The sequence below is a fragment of the Passer domesticus genome, chromosome 19 (assembly GCF_036417665.1).
Source record: "Passer domesticus isolate bPasDom1 chromosome 19, bPasDom1.hap1, whole genome shotgun sequence".
Taxonomy (NCBI): Eukaryota; Metazoa; Chordata; class Aves; order Passeriformes; family Passeridae; genus Passer; species Passer domesticus.
This window is the reverse complement of record NC_087492.1, coordinates 2,428,722-2,444,116: the sequence shown is the minus strand read 5'-3', so window position 1 is coordinate 2,444,116 and position 15,395 is coordinate 2,428,722. Positions and strand designations below refer to the sequence as shown.

Below are 15,395 nucleotides of genomic sequence, written 5' to 3'. Positions count from 1 at the left end.
TATAATTATAATAAATATAAAAACAAAATAAAAGAATAATGAACATATTAGTTATAATACAAATGATAAAGGCCGATAAAAATAACAAGTATTTCACAAAAAGCGCGGTTGCCTAGCAACGCGTACAACCCGGAAGCCAACGAGACGCCCTGTGATTGGCTATCGGCGCGCAGGGGCGAAGGCGGGAGCGTCCCAGTGTGCGCCGCGCTGATTGGCGGCGCGCGGCCCCTTCCTGTCAGCTGATTGGCTGGAGCGGAGGCGGGAAGGACGGAGGCGCTGAGGGGCCGTGAGGGGCCGTGAGGGGCGCGGGGGAAGCGGCCGCTGGCGCCTCCGCCTCGCCGAGCACACAGAGGAAGCCAAGGCCCAGGTGCTGCTCTGTGGGCTGGGCTGGGGCGGCCCCACCGCTTCCTGAGCGCTTGGGCGGCAGAGCGGCTCTGCCCGGGTGGAGATGTCGCTGGGGGAGCGCCTGGTGGCTCTGGGCACACCCCGAGGGGTCCCTGCGGTGTCCCGGGCCCTCCCTCCTCCTCCTCCTCAGGGCGAGCTGAGTTCGGGGTTGTGCTCGTTTAAGCAGTGCCCGTCCCAGAATGGGTTGGGAAAAGCCTTGGAGTGAGGTGGCCTTTCCCTCTGGGATAGTGTTGGGTGTAAACTCACGTCAGCCGTCGGCTTTGGCTAGAATTGTTTTTTCCTATTGGGAAGCTCGATGGTGGAGCTGAATCGTGCCATGAATTGGTGCTTTTCTGATGTATATGTTTAATTATTGGAAGTCAGATGAGTTCATTTATCCTAGAGAATCTGCCAGTTTAAAGTTGCTGTCTTTATCTGTGTTGAAAAATGAGAAACAAAAACCCCTGTGTTGTTAAAAAATATTGTCACTTTAAGCCATTTATGCCTCTTCAATATTTTTGGTTCAATAATTTCACCTTTTAAGCACAGGGAAATTGTCTGTCTTTTATTATCCTGAGCTATTCAAGGTAATAAACACAGAATAGTAAATTGAGTGATACTCCTTTCCCCTGACTAATTATTATTTGTGGAAGAAAGATGTTTTTAAGCATCTTACTTTAAAGTCACTGTCCAGATTTATTTTTTGTTGTTATAAAATGTACAAGCTGCTGTGTGTTTGTAGTTTATGACTTCTTGCATTCAAGCTGATGGACCTTTATAGTTTAAAACTGGCTGGTTTTAGTTACTTTATATTCTAAAATATTTTTCCTGCGTGGATTTGGGTTCCATCTCCAGTCTGACTAACAGAATCTGAACTGCTGTGTGCAGCTCGAGGTGTTTTTATTTATTTATTGTTTGTTAGCCCTGGGTTGCTAACGCTGTGATTTAATTGCAGTTTTAACCCTGAAGCAAAGAGGAGGAGAGCTGGCAATGCCTTCTGAAGGGGCAGAGTACACCATTGGGGGGGTGAAGATCCTCTTCCCCTGCAAGGCCTACCCCTCCCAGCTCGCCATGATGAACGCTGTGAGTGGAGCTCCTGCTGCCATTTCCCAGCCTGAGACCTTGTGCTTTCCAATATTTGGAGCTCCAGAATCTCTGCCAGCACCTAGAAAGCTGCCACGTTACACTCAGAGCTTGCAGCATGTTGGGAAGTTCAGTGGTAACCACTCAGTGTTCTCTGAGCTGTGCAGTACCTGGGCCTTGATTAGGGAATGTGCAGTTGGGATTTGGGAGCGTTTATGCCAAAAAACAAATTCCTGGTGGTGTAATTATGTGGTTGTTTATCTAGGTGTGCTGCAATTACAGTTGTGTACAAATGTTCAAGATTTTAGGGGGGAAATACATTGTTTGAACAGACTAAATATGTATGGTAATATTTCAAGAAGTTTTCATTTTTTGGGGGACTTTTCTAAATGAATTTTTGCATTTATATTTGTAATATATTTGTAATATTTGTAAACATTTTTTAAAAGTTTTCACCAGTCACAGAACTAGAGAGCACAGCCTTAAGATGTGCCAGGGAAAGTTTAGGCTGGACATTAGGATGCTATTGCTAAGATCAGCTAAACACATCTGCTTTGTTTTCTGTTAATTCTGTTTCTTTTATCCTCCTTAAAGATTGTGAAAGGCTTGAATAACAGGCAGCACTGTTTGCTGGAGAGCCCCACAGGAAGTGGCAAAAGCTTGGCTTTACTTTGTTCTGCATTGTCATGGCAGCAGGCTTTGTATGGTAAGTGTCTTCATGTCTGCACAACCTTTATTACAAAATATAAAATAATTAATTGTCATCACCTTTAAACATTTGGTTTCAGGTGTGGGTCAGCACTGGGCACCTTGCCTTGATGGCAGCATGGAGCAGTAGTGCTAAGCTGGGTTTAGGTCCCATGAGGGAATGTGGCTGGTGGATCTTTGAAGAAAATCCTGGTGGTGGTGTGGATTGAGTGGGAGGAGGGAGGTGTTTCCTTTGTGTGCCCTGCACTTCTTCAGAGGGTGCCCACAGCTTGTTCAGCTCGACTGGCACTGAGCTTTCATCTTCACTGGTGTGCACCCCTGGCTCTTGTGCTGAGTCTGGAGTGGTGTTAATGACAGACAATGACTTTGTCCCCCAGAGAAACCAGGGCCAGCCTCGTCGTGTGACAAGGAGGGCAGGAAGGCAGAGCCATCCCCGGCGTGTCACTGCAAGTGTCACTGCCAGCCCAGGAGCAGCCAGGCTGCACCGAGTGGGACTCCCAGTGCTGCTTGTTCTGCCAATCATCCTGACACAGGAGCTCCCAGAAAACCTGGGAGCCCACTGGCAAACACAGGTAACTTCATCTGTGGGCAGCTCAGATTCTGCTGCTTTCAAACCAGGGATTTTTTTTTACCATCATAATAGCAGCCATGGTTCTGCCCTGCATGAAATCAGTTCAGTGCTTAATGTGTCTAGAAATGTCTGACACTCTCCTACACCATATACATTTATAGTAATTCTAGCAGTTACTATTCTGTAGTAGTTACATTTTAAAATGTTGCCCTTATTTAATGCCTCCCTAGTAATGGACATCATTTTATCTTGTTAATTACAGAATGTAAGGAAAATGAAACACTAGCTTCAAAGCTGTCTGCCAAAAAGAAGTTATCTCTTCATGACAGTGAGAACGATGATTTTCAAGTAGACAGGAAGAGGATTCGTCCCCTAGAAACAGAGCAGCAGGTGAGCAGTGCCATAACCTGGGTGTAGCTCAGCCAAATCTCAAATGCCAGTTAATGTTACAGAGGAGGGTGTGGGAAATAAGTGAATCACATCCCAGTCACAGTCTAGAGTGACAGGGTTTTGTTCATTTTTATTGTTGCTTGGTACAAAGGAGTAACGAGTACTCCTTTGCACTAAATTGTGCACTAAATTGTTCATTATGCCCTGTCCTAAAATCTTTCACATTTAGACAAGTAATATCCCCAAAATATATTTATTCCCAGTTGATGGTGTTAGGGTTTCTGTAAGTTTTATAACAGTAGGAAAGGAAAGCAGAAAAGCTCAGCAATAACTACAGATTCTTTTATAATTAAAACTTTATAGCATTCCTCAATGACTTTTGTGTGGCTTCGACTTGGTTAAAGTCTTGATGCCCAGTTACTAAACCAGACTCAGCTGAAACCAAGCCAGGACTGCCAGTGTGAGCACATCCCTCTGCCCAGTGCATTTTTACACTGTTTCTTTCCCCAGCAGCTTAGAAAACGTCACTGCTGTGCAAAAGGAGTGCAGCTGGTTGATGCTTTGGAAGTTTATCATCAGAGGAAAAATGGCGAGCTGACTGTTCACTCTGAAAAAAGCATCAAAACCACTACTTTTTCTCCCCAAACAGTGAGTAATTCAGTAATGTCTTTTACACCAGGAGTGTTAGTTCAAGAACAATTTAAGCACAATGTTTTATGTGAAGGGGTTATGCATGAAATGCAGCTTAATGCAGTTTGAGCAAACATTGCAGCTAATGCACAGGTTCCTCAGTGTTTTGGTTTTTATTTCCACTTTCTGTAGTGGAAGTATCACATCAGGAGTTAAGATACAGATTGCACCTGTTTCTGCAGCTTTGTTAGGCATTTTCTGCATTTCTTACTGTTTGAAAATAGATTTTACATAAATATTTGTTAGGCAAAAGCAGTAGGAGAGGGAATGTGAGGCAGTAGGGCTGAGTGTGAGAGGCCAATTGTGATGTAGTAACCCCAAAGGAAACCAAAAGCTGTAGAATTACTGTAAGATACTGGGAGCTAAATATTTTCTTAACAGAAATGAATCTGTACCTCCCCATTTGATGGGAGGTAGTTTTTATTAGTTTTGGAGAGCTCTGTAGATTTTTGAGTAAGATTTGAAATGCTCTGTGCCACTGAGTTTCAATTGGTAGTTTGAAACCCAAAGGCCACCAGAGTGTGCTATTCATTTTCAAATAAAAAGAACTCTCCTTCTTCCTGATCGTAAAATTTCCTCTGGTACTTTGGTGTGGGTACATGAAAAATTTGATTTGAAACTTGTAGAGCTTTCTTGTCTAGAAGAAAATTGAAAACTAAACAGTCTACTGTTTGCTACATCTTCAGAAAGAAGTAACCTAAGAAGGGGGGTAATTTCTGTTTAAGTTTCTTTTTGAGGATGAAAGAATAAGGTATTATTTTGCTGTGATGAGCTTTTCCTTTAGCAGACTGAGAACTTGTGTGGTATCAAGAAAATTGCAGAAAGCAAAGCCTTATTTCTCATTAGTACTTTACAACAGGAAGCACAGGCTGTTAGTATAAAAATGCTTCTCCAGTGTGGCTTAGGAAATGAAGTCAACAGAGCTTCTTTTGGAAGTGGACTGTGTGTTAGGGTGATACAATAATGTGATAACAGCATTGTCTTGTGCACTGAGGCAAGCCTGCCTTTGAAGAACTGTGTTTTACAGTGCTCAGTCCTCTGCTTAAACCAGATTTAATTTCTTATCACTCAAGAGGGAGAATGGGTTGGTTGTAAGAGCAGGAGAGGTGCTGCCCAGCACTGCAGCATCACAACCCCTGCAGCTGTGTGCCTGAGCATCCAGACCTGTTCTCTGTGCTCTCACTCCAGCCTGGGAATGCAGCTCTGGCCCTCTGTATTGACTCCTGCAAGGGAGGGCAGTTCCAGTGTGAGCTTAAAGGGGAAATTATAACCTCAGGGTACTCTCTTGATTACTTCTGTCACAGCATATGGCCTGAGAAACTGGGGCAGCTGGGTTAAGGAATCCCCATTTCTAGCAGGGAAAGAAAGTAAACAGTAAATGGAGAGTAGTGTAACAAACACTTGGGGTATCAAAAAACAACTGTGAAAAGAATCTGTCTTAATGTGCTAGCCCATTGCAGTTTAACATATTGCTTACAACCTGCACAATGGGGTTTGGGTGACTTCTGTTACACATTCCAGGGGACTGGCAGCCTGTTACAATCAGGGTCTGGACTCCAGAATGGGCTAATTTACCACGATGGGATGAAGAAAGTTGTGGATTTGTGTTACATGCTCTCACCTGACACCGTATCTGATCCTTTTGCTGCTGATTGACGTTTTGAATGAGCTCTTTGAAGCAAGTTCCAGCTTAATTAAAACGTTTGCTTGGTTAGCAGTGATCTGTGAAAGCCTGTGATAAATATTGAACCGGGTTCACCTGCTGGTGACTGGGGGAGGATAAACAGCTGCTTTGTGTGCTTTAAACAAGGGGCTGCAGCAGCAGCAGAACACTGGGCTTTCTGAGAGCTTCCAAAGGAGCAGTTGAAAAGCTCTGCTAATGTCACTGCTGATATCTCCCTAGATTGTGCTTGTGTGATATTTCACACAAGAGACATTCACTGCTGCAGCATTCCTGTGGCTTTGTAACTGGGAAATGTAGATGGAGATATGAAGAACTCCTCTTACCTCTTTGTGTTTCAAAGATCACAGCCCCAGTGTTTGTTTAGCTCTATTTTACACACAGTACAGGCTGGTGGACTTGATTATTCCTTTTTTAATCGGGCTTCCACGTTTTTGCCATATAAATATTGATGTGATAGGCTGGTTTATCTAGCCCTGACAGAAGTACAAACAAGCTGCATTAGCCTAAGGTCCATATAGGCTGATATCTGATCTCTAATGGCATCTGTTCTGGGTGTTTCTGATTAAATGCTGCAGAAAGTACAGAAGGATCTTTTTTGCCCTCTTCCAAATGAAAATCCCTCTTGCAGATTCCATCAGCTGAAAACAGGTTTAGTTCTGAAGCCAGAGGGTATTATGAAATACAATTCTGTTGTCTCAGTATGAATTATTTCTAATCAGCCTCCCCTAATTCCTTCATAGATAAATTGAAACATTTTCTAGTTTTGTTACATCTTAACCAGTATCTCTGTGGTGTGAGTGTAAAACTTTGTGCTTTGAGAGAGCACTGCCAAGGAAACCCCTTGTTCATGGAGAGTTTTCTTTCTTTCTGCTGTAGGAATGGGAGAGGTGAGGTGTTGCTATATGATACCCACAGTTGGTTTTTAGAGAAATACAGAGTTAAAATAGTTTATCTTTAATAAAGTTTAAAGATGTATTTTAAGGATTCAAGTGCATATTGAGTCACTGGAGTAATGTGGAAAGAAAATGAAGAACTCAACTTTTAAATTGTGTTTTAACCAATTTTCTAAAGTTTTTCTTCATTATGAAGGACCTCCTAAAAAGGTTTTATTTATTAAAGTATTTGGGGCTAATGGTGGCTGTGGCTTTCAGAAATGCTGTGACTACTGCAGGCAGTTTTATTTCTTAACTGCTTACTATAAAATCAGCCTGAGTTTACAACTTTCTCAGTATTGTGGGTTGGAGTGTTTTTTGAACATAAAACTTTTTTCAAAGTTAAAGGTAACATTTTAGTACTGGAATAATGGCTAAAGTGCTTCTTAATGCCAGTATTATACCAATTCCAAACCTCTTAAACCAAACTTTTAAGCCCACCTGTAAAATACTGTAATTTATAAACCTCACACGTAAGAACACTTTATTTCCTTTTTATGAAAAGAATAATATCTGGTATTTTAAGCCCATCATAGGGGAACCTTGTATTCATGATTTTATATATTAATTTGAGCTGCATTTTCCTGTTGTTCTAAGAACTCTGGCAAAACAGTTGCCTGATGGGTCTATTATTTTTATTTGGCTTAGCACAGCAATGAAATATTAGCGGTAAAGTCTCATCTTGGTGCCCTGTGTATTGTTTTTCCCTCTCAAAACACAATCTGACTTGGATTAAAATTAAAAGCTAGACATATTCTTAAAGACCCTACACAGTCACTGCTTCAATCCAATTAATTTTTAGCTTGGTAATGTGGTTTTCATTATTTCCAGGAGCAAAGCAGAATCTAAGTGATAGAAATGTCAAGGTAGCTTTCAGTGTGAGCCCAGAGCTGGGCACTGCACGTATGTAACATATACCATATGTCAGCTGTTTCCTGCCTGCCTGGTGACAAGAGCCCCATTCATAACTCTTCTTTTTATCCTTTCAGTGAATAAGTAATTATTCAATATAGAAGGCAGGATATTTGGAACTGGCTATTTCATGTGGCAGCACAGGGTAATGAAATCTGCTGTTCCTGGCAACCTGAGAGGGGAATGTAACAATTCCAGCATGGGTGTAACTTTATCTGCTTTGAGGCCTGTTTGTTTGGCACATCAGTGAACCTTTTATCCCAGTGAGTGGCAGCTCCAGAGGGTTACATTTACATGCTTTCTATCATGTATTGTAATATTTAATGGCAGACAAGGCTGAGTGGGGCTGAGGGTAACACGAACTTGCTTTTCCTTGGAGTGGAAGCTGAAGACAGCTTGATCCCCAGAATTGTGGTGTAACACACAGCATGACTTAGCATTTGTTTATCATGGGTAATCTTACTGATGCAATTAAAGGGAGGGAGGAGTGCTGCAGTGGGCAGCTACATGCTGTTACCTGCCCTCCACCTGGAGCCCAGGTACAAACTGTCTGACCCTGGAAGAACTCTTTATTTTTCATGAGAGGTGTGTTTGGACATGGTTACACTTGAGTTCCTTGTTTCCTCTGTGCCTCTTTAGATTCATTATGACAATTTCATGTCAGTTGTTCCAGTGTTTAATGTTCTGACAGCCGTGCTTCTCAGGAAGAACAAAAATGGCTTTTAACAAGTACTTTACAGGATTAGGTTCTGTTTAGAATTATTCCCTGTGTTTCTTTTATTCTCCTGGTTACTCGATGGCCTTTGGCACAATGGCACAGCAAACATGTTTCTAATGGAGACTGTGTGGTGTAGTCTGTTTTATCTGCACACAGCTCCTGAACTGTCTGCAGTTCTTCTGCTTGCTTTTAGGAAAAAAAATTATTTTAATTTGAGTGTCTGTTCCCAGTTTTCTTCATTGAAGGTTTTGGACTCTTGCTCTGTAACAGGAGTGTCCTGAGCTACTTCAATGTGAGAAGCTTTATTTGCATTATTCACGTGTGGAAATATTCCACTGGATTCACAATTCTTTCTGATGGGGTTATGATAAAATTGTGATCAGTGGGAGGTTTTCTTTTAGAAATTTCCAGGCACAAGGATGTGTGCTTTAACATTTTAGAACTTGTTGCAGCCTGATGGGCAGCCCTGGTGACTGAGCCCACTCTCCCAGAGGGCACTTTCCTGACCATAAGCAGGTTTAGCACATTCATCTCACAGTGGGATGTTGTGCATCATTTTTCTGTCTTGGTTTGCAGCCTCCTGGCCCTTGCACTGAGTGTTGCTGTGCTTCTGGGAAGGACCCTGATAAAGATCCCAGTCGCACGAAGAAGAAAGAAAACGGAGATCGGTTGTGTGTTCCCAAAATTTTTTTTGGGACACGAACACACAAGCAAATAACCCAGATCAGCAGGGAGCTGAAGAGGACAGCGTATTCCTGTGTCCCCATGACAATCCTTTCCAGCAGGGATTACACCTGCATCCATCCAGTGGTGTCCAACAGCAGCAACAGGAATGAAAAGTGTGTAGAATTGCTGGAAGGAAAACATGTGAGTAATTTTATTTGAGAAAATGAGCATTCAGTAAATAAAGTCAGATTTAGCAGCTGGAATGAGTAACATTTTTTACTTCTTTATATTATATTGGTTAAATACCACCTGGTAGCATTAAAATTAAAGATTAATTGTTAGAAAATGTTGATACACAGTACCTATACTGTAAAAACTTATGATGACAGGACTAAGATTTATGACTGCCAGGTTAACGTTGTAATAAAAGTTAAATTATCTCTGGGTTTATAAATGAAGAAGAAAAAAGTGTCCTTTACTGATGTACATTTTAGAAACATGGAGTTACTTGACATGAGGTGTTATTGTCTGGCATAAAGAGCAGCTATTAAAAATGTTTCTGAGAAATAGCCAAATGCATGGAACATTGAAAGATTTTAGCCTGCTTGGTTCTCATGATTTCCTGTCCCCTCTAAGTCTCTGCACTTCTTTGCTTTCAGGGCAGGTCCTGCTCTTATTACCACGGTGCTCACAAGCTCAGTGAGCAGCATGCCCTGCAGTCTGCACCTGGCCTGGAGCAGGCTTGGGACATTGAGGACCTGGTGAGCCTGGGCAGGAAGCTCCGTGCCTGCCCCTATTTTACAGCCAGGGAGCTCATGGTGGGGGCAGACATCGTCTTCTGTCCCTACAATTATCTCCTGGACCCACAGATCCGGGACAGTGTGAGTATACTGGTGAGAAGTGGCAAGAGCTGAAGTTAAAAAGAAATTACCCACTGAATGTTATGTTTCTATGGTCAGCTGAGATCCCATTCATGTCCAAAATACTATCTAGAAAATAACTCTGGGGTTTTTTTCCCCTTGGATAATTTCTAGGTTATAAAAATTGATTCAAAACCTGAAAAGCTTCATTTGCACTGTGCTGCAGAATATCCATTTTTTAACAGCCTGCTGTTACTTGCTGTTTCTCACGTCTTTCACTCTGTTTCACTAGACAATAATTTTCTGTTTTAGATGGACATTAACCTGAAAGACCAAGTAGTCATTTTGGATGAAGCCCACAACATTGAGGACTGTGCTCGGGAGTCCGTGAGCTACGGGGTTACTGAGAGCCAGCTCCGAGCTGCCCGAGAGGAGCTCGATTTCATGGTCAGCAACAGCATCAGGCAGAAGCACCACGAGCCCCTCCGAGCTGTGTGCTGCTCCTTGATCAAGTAAGGCAACTTTTTATTGCTTTATATCCATTAATGTATTTTAAAATAACCTTTAGATTGCCTTTGGTGGTGTAAGTTACTCTGTCACATCAGATAAAATGCAACAAAGGTTTACTTACAATTATGCAGTTTGATTTATGCTCATTTGAGGAATCCACAGGGTCTGGTCTCACATGGAAACGTTGAAGTTCCCTTTTGAAAAGTCTTGTGCTCTTGAATGATGTGCTGCTCTTTATGGGGCTTTTTTGGACTCCTGGTTTATAAAGCCAGCATGAAAATTTTCATAAGATGAATTTTTGTATTTCACATGCTTGCTTATTTGACAAATAATAATAGCATTATTTTGTCAAATAATTAATTAGTTCATGTTTAGAGAATGCTTTCAGAGCCTTGGACAGAAAGCATTTGGAATGGTTTGGAATCTCTTCTTGGAATCAGGTTGGAATCAACTGAATTCTTCATAGTTAAAAGTGAATTTATCAGTCATGCCCTTTGTTTTCCCTGGGAAACAACTTCCTGGGAGGGGAAGAGCTGAGCATAATTTGAAAATCATGAGGGGGGATGCAACAAAAGCAAATGGACAGAAGCCCAGGAAGAAACAAGAGGTCCAGGGCAAAGTCTTTTGGGTGAAGTAGAAGTATCAAAGTCAGCAGAAGAAAGTGGATAATGCTGCAAGTTGCTTTGAAGTTAACTGAGTTCTGCTTCAGTGTGTGCAGTATCTTCATTTTGCTGCAACAGACTGTGCAGCACAGCACAGGAGGAGTTCACTCTGCCATCCTCACTCTCTGCTCAGAGTTAATGCTTTGTCATACAGACAAGGGACTTTTTCTGCTTGGCAGAAGCCAATTCTCCTACCTTGGATATTTCAAATGTTAAACTTTAGTAAAAGATAAGAACAGCATGACTGAAGATTTGATTGCCTCAAGCTTTTTAACCTTATCAGGAAAACTAAGGTTGATTGTCTTGGCAAATCTGCCAGCAGCATGAAAAGCAGTTGCTGGAAAGCAGAAGACTTGGTGTAAATAGCCAGTGAGAGGTAAAATGCACCTGCACAGTGACATGGCTTTGCCAAATGCATGGGGAGCTAGAAAAAAAATCTTATTTCACTTCTAAAGACCCTGGGCCCTCATTCCAGAAAGCACTTAAGGATGGGCTTAGTGCCACGGGTGCTGCAGTGACCTTTGTCAGGAATTTGCAGCTGGGCCAGGGGAGGTGTGCTGGCAGGCTCTGCTGGATGCACATTTAGCAGGGCTGATCACTTTGGTCAATGGAATATGCTGTGTCAACAGTGGAATTTTCTGGTAGTGAGGGAAGCAGCAAATACTCTTCCTGGAATTGAAGGCATGTGTGCAACATCCATTCATTCTTTTCCTGGAAATACTGCATACAGCAATTTTCACTTCAAAACCAGAGATAACCTTTCTGGGAATCGAGCTAATTTTATTTATGCTTCCTGCTTAGCTCTAAAAATAATTTAACAGGCTTTGCAAGTAAATGCTTTAATGTTAGATGGAATTTATTTGAGAGTTTAGGGTGCTTTTAGTGATATTTGGCCATTGTGTTAAGTTTGTATTTGCATTTATTATTTCAAAAATATGTGATGGTGTTTGAAGTTCATAACAGGGAAACATTTTAAATTTCCTGAAGTGTTTTACACATTGTAAATCTGTTTAATTCCTGTCACAGGGGCCTTGTCCTAATTTCAGTTCCAGGTCTTTTTGATGTTACATTTGAGGAATTGGGGCCTTAGTCTTAGTGATCACTATTCCTTAATGAGATAAGCAAATTTTAGTCAAAGAAGTGATTGTTGTGGCAGTATTGGTGGGGTTTTGTCTGCATTTAACCTGCAGAAGGGAAGTTATATTTTAATTGTTCCATGGATCAGATTATTTGTGGTGACAGGGCAGGAAATCTAGAAGTGAAACAGTCCCAGAGCCTTGCTCTTGAGCTACTACTGATGAACTGGTTTTGCAGGTGAACATTTGGAGCTGTTGCAGCACTGACAGCTGTCTTTTTGATGCCTCCTGCCTTTTGATGGAGCAGACAGCTGCAGCCTTTCCTGGGACAGAGGGAGCTGCCTGCTTTTCTAGCCAGAGACAAGGGCTTGTGCTACTGCAGGGCTGAGGGAGGACATGCTCACTCAGAGAAAACTCCAGCTCTGCCTCAAAGGAGATCATCTCCATCTTCAGCTCATGCTTTCAGCAGTCAGTCACATTTTGCATTGTATTACAATGATAATTCTGCTTCAGGTTGCAGCAGTTGCCAGTACCTGTGGGTAGGTTTAAATGGGCACTCTTTATTGCCCCACTTTGCCTTCCATGTGTAAATGTGAAAAGTGTTCATTTCATGCCTCAGGATTTGTTCCTAATTGGAAAGTCAGCAGCTGACAGGGATGATAAAGCAACCTGCAGCAATTGGAGTAGTGATGAGTGGCTTTAGATATGCAGCAGAAATCTTGCTTGAATGAGCCTGACATCTCATAAGAGGAAATGACATTTTAATTTCTTTTCTTTATTATCTGTTATATAAAGTATAAACATGTGGGAAGAAATTTTCTTCTCATTTCAATGAGCTGCATCCAAAGCAGTTCCATGGGAGTTCAACAGTGAAAAACAGGCATAAAGGATAAGCAGAATCTCTCTCCTTACATGTAGTAAAACATTTATCATCATCTTAGAAGTCTGGTGCAATTTTTGAGGTTTGCTTTGTACGTGCAAAGTGTCTCTAAATCTCTAAAATCAATGCTGAACTGATTTCTGCTTTTTCTGCCTTTCAGCTGGCTGCAGGAGAGCTCTGGGCAGCTGGTGGAGAGAGCCTATGAAACTGCCTGTAAGGTGTGGAGTGGCAAAGAAATGCTCAACTTCTTGTACAAAATGGGAATAACTGGGATTAATTTTCCTGTTTTACAGGTAATGCTGTGTGCTGTATAAATGAGCACCACCATGCATAGCATTGGTGGTGTTAAACATCTTAAAATGCACATAAGTTAAATGGAAACAGGTCTTTTCATTCACTGCAGTACTGAAAAGTTGTCTAAAAATGATTCCTGATGAAAACCAGGAGTAATCCACTTGAGCTTCTGGAATTTGTGGAGAATCAGTGTTTGGAAGGACACAATTGCTCACATACAGTTATTTGAATTGAACCATTAAGCCAGTGATATTTTTGCCTGTTCCATCCAGCTGCATTTTTATTGAGTGTGGAAATGTTTTTACCCTATTTTCAAGTTTACCCCTCCTTTCTGTGTAAGCCAGTTTATGTTAAAAGCATTGTTAAAAATTCAAAGTATTGTTCCCTTTCCCTTGGCCCTTCTTTGCCCCTTTCCCTCTGACTTTATAGGTATTTGAAATGAACTTTTAAAGCACTGAGCTGACAGTCTTGTACTTCTATTAATTTTGCTTTTGAGAAGATACTTAGAATGTTGTTAATATGGAATTTGCCTCTTGCAGAAACATCTTGTTGCTGTGCTGGAAAAAGAAGAAAAAGTATCTATGCATGGGAGAGAGGAAATTATTGAGGTGCCAATTGTGAGCCCTGCAACACAGATCATGCTCAAAGGCCTGTTCATGGTCCTTTCCTGTCTCTTCAAAGAGAACAGCAGGTCAGCTCTAACATTTATCAGCCGAATGCTCACAATTTCATTGCTTAATTGCAGTTTTTACAGATATTTCTCCCTCTGTGTAGGTTTGCAGATGATTACAGGGTTGCTCTACAACAAACTTACACCTGGATGACTGAAGACCAACGTGATGATGCAGATACAAGTTCCTTCTTCACGAGGCCCAAGCACAAAAAGAGTTCAAGGCAGAAAACCCTTGTCCACATGCTGAATTTTTGGTGCTTGAACCCTGCTGTGGTGAGCTGAGTGTGAAGAAAAAAGATAAAATAATCTGAGTGCTAACAAATACACATCAGATCTGAAAGGGATTGGATTGATTTTCTAAATTCCTGCTTTTCTTTCTCCCACCTAGGCTTTTTCTGACTTGAATGAAGTTAGAACAATTGTCCTGACATCAGGCACACTGTCTCCCATGGATTCCTTCTCCTCAGAGCTTGGAGTGAAGTTTTCCATCCAGCTGGAGGCGAGTCACGTTATCCGGAATTCCCAGGTAAACTGGCCATGGCTGTTCCCTCTCCTGAGCCCTAATGCTGCCCATGGTACAAACCCAAACAAAGGGATGGCAAACCCTTTCTGCCAGTTAAAAGAAAGGTCCAGACTGTTGCTTGGCTTAATGCAATGGAAAAGGACATTTTCAAATGAATAAAGAGTCCATTTTTAGACGCATTTCCCTGGTAAAGTTAATTTCAATTATCAATTACTTCTCTTCAAGTACTGAAATGAATTTAAGGAATATCTCAGCATTTCTTTCACACTTCACATTTCATTATTGAACCTGGGTGGTTTCTCAGGCAGTTTGGAGCTAACCTGGTCCCTGTGGAACCCCCAGGTGTGGGTTGGCACGGTGGGAGCGGGCCCCAGCGGGCGGCAGCTCTGTGCCACCTTCCAGCACGCCGAGACCTTCGACTTCCAGGACGAGGTGGGAGCCCTGCTGCTGGCAGTCTGTCAGACAGTTGGCCAAGGAATCCTGTGCTTTTTGCCATCCTATAAGGTGAGGAAATCTGAATTGCTGTTCTTCCCCTCAAACCACACACCTTTGAAAGTGCACTGTGTGATCTTTATAATCAACATACAGAAATGTTTAGCAGATAAATTGCAATAACACAGTGGGATTGTATTATTTCTTGGCATTCAGGTTTGTTTTCATGACCAAACATGTTTGGTTTTTCTCAACAGATGCACTTATTAACACAGATAATCATTTCAATTAGCATTACCATAAAACCAGCCGGATCCATAATTTTTCCTTATGTTGTTTCCCTGAAGGTTTAGAAATTGTTTATTAAGAAAAAAATTATAAATCACATCATGAAGTGGTACTTTCTGTATACCTCAGCAGCAAGAATTCCTTTGCCTGGTCTTTCTGTGCTATCAGAATGCAGAATTCATCCAGTTAATTTCTCCTTCCCTCGTTTCTTGTTCCATTTCACTGCAGTGGAGATTGGAGTGTATTTTTCTTTAGTCAGGGGAATTGCTCACTGACATTGGCTGAAAGGAATCAAATTTCTCCATTTCAGGCTATGTAATATCTAATTTCACTGACAACAGTTATCTAATTATGGTTAATCTGGATCTCCCAGTAGTTCTGCTTTCTTCTCTATTTGTTGTTACTGTTGTTTATGGTCAGGAGCAGGAATATAAACCTGCAAGATAATTCTGTAACTCA

General features: G+C 41.7%; 1 protein-coding gene across 17 annotated transcripts in view; it reads left to right on the top strand.

Moving 5' to 3' along the window:
* The first annotated feature begins 252 nt into the window (after positions 1-252).
* Positions 253-15,395, top strand: part of BRIP1 (BRCA1 interacting helicase 1) — a 105,109-nt gene continuing 89,966 nt past the window's right edge. For 16 of the 17 annotated variants that reach the window (XM_064394231.1, XM_064394230.1, XM_064394229.1 and 13 more), the window contains exons 1-14: positions 253-367; positions 1,340-1,467; positions 2,062-2,173; positions 2,553-2,747; positions 3,009-3,136; positions 3,647-3,784; positions 8,649-8,939; positions 9,398-9,619; positions 9,911-10,110; positions 12,887-13,019; positions 13,560-13,711; positions 13,795-13,966; positions 14,082-14,219; positions 14,559-14,720. In XM_064394231.1, the coding sequence (XP_064250301.1) occupies positions 1,375-1,467; positions 2,062-2,173; positions 2,553-2,747; positions 3,009-3,136; positions 3,647-3,784; positions 8,649-8,939; positions 9,398-9,619; positions 9,911-10,110; positions 12,887-13,019; positions 13,560-13,711; positions 13,795-13,966; positions 14,082-14,219; positions 14,559-14,720 (2,136 nt within the window). In that variant the 5' untranslated portion in view covers positions 253-367; positions 1,340-1,374. The remainder of the gene's footprint in view (positions 368-1,339; positions 1,468-2,061; positions 2,174-2,552; positions 2,748-3,008; positions 3,137-3,646; positions 3,785-8,648; positions 8,940-9,397; positions 9,620-9,910; positions 10,111-12,886; positions 13,020-13,559; positions 13,712-13,794; positions 13,967-14,081; positions 14,220-14,558; positions 14,721-15,395) is intronic. The other variant, XM_064394228.1, reaches the window with a different exon arrangement.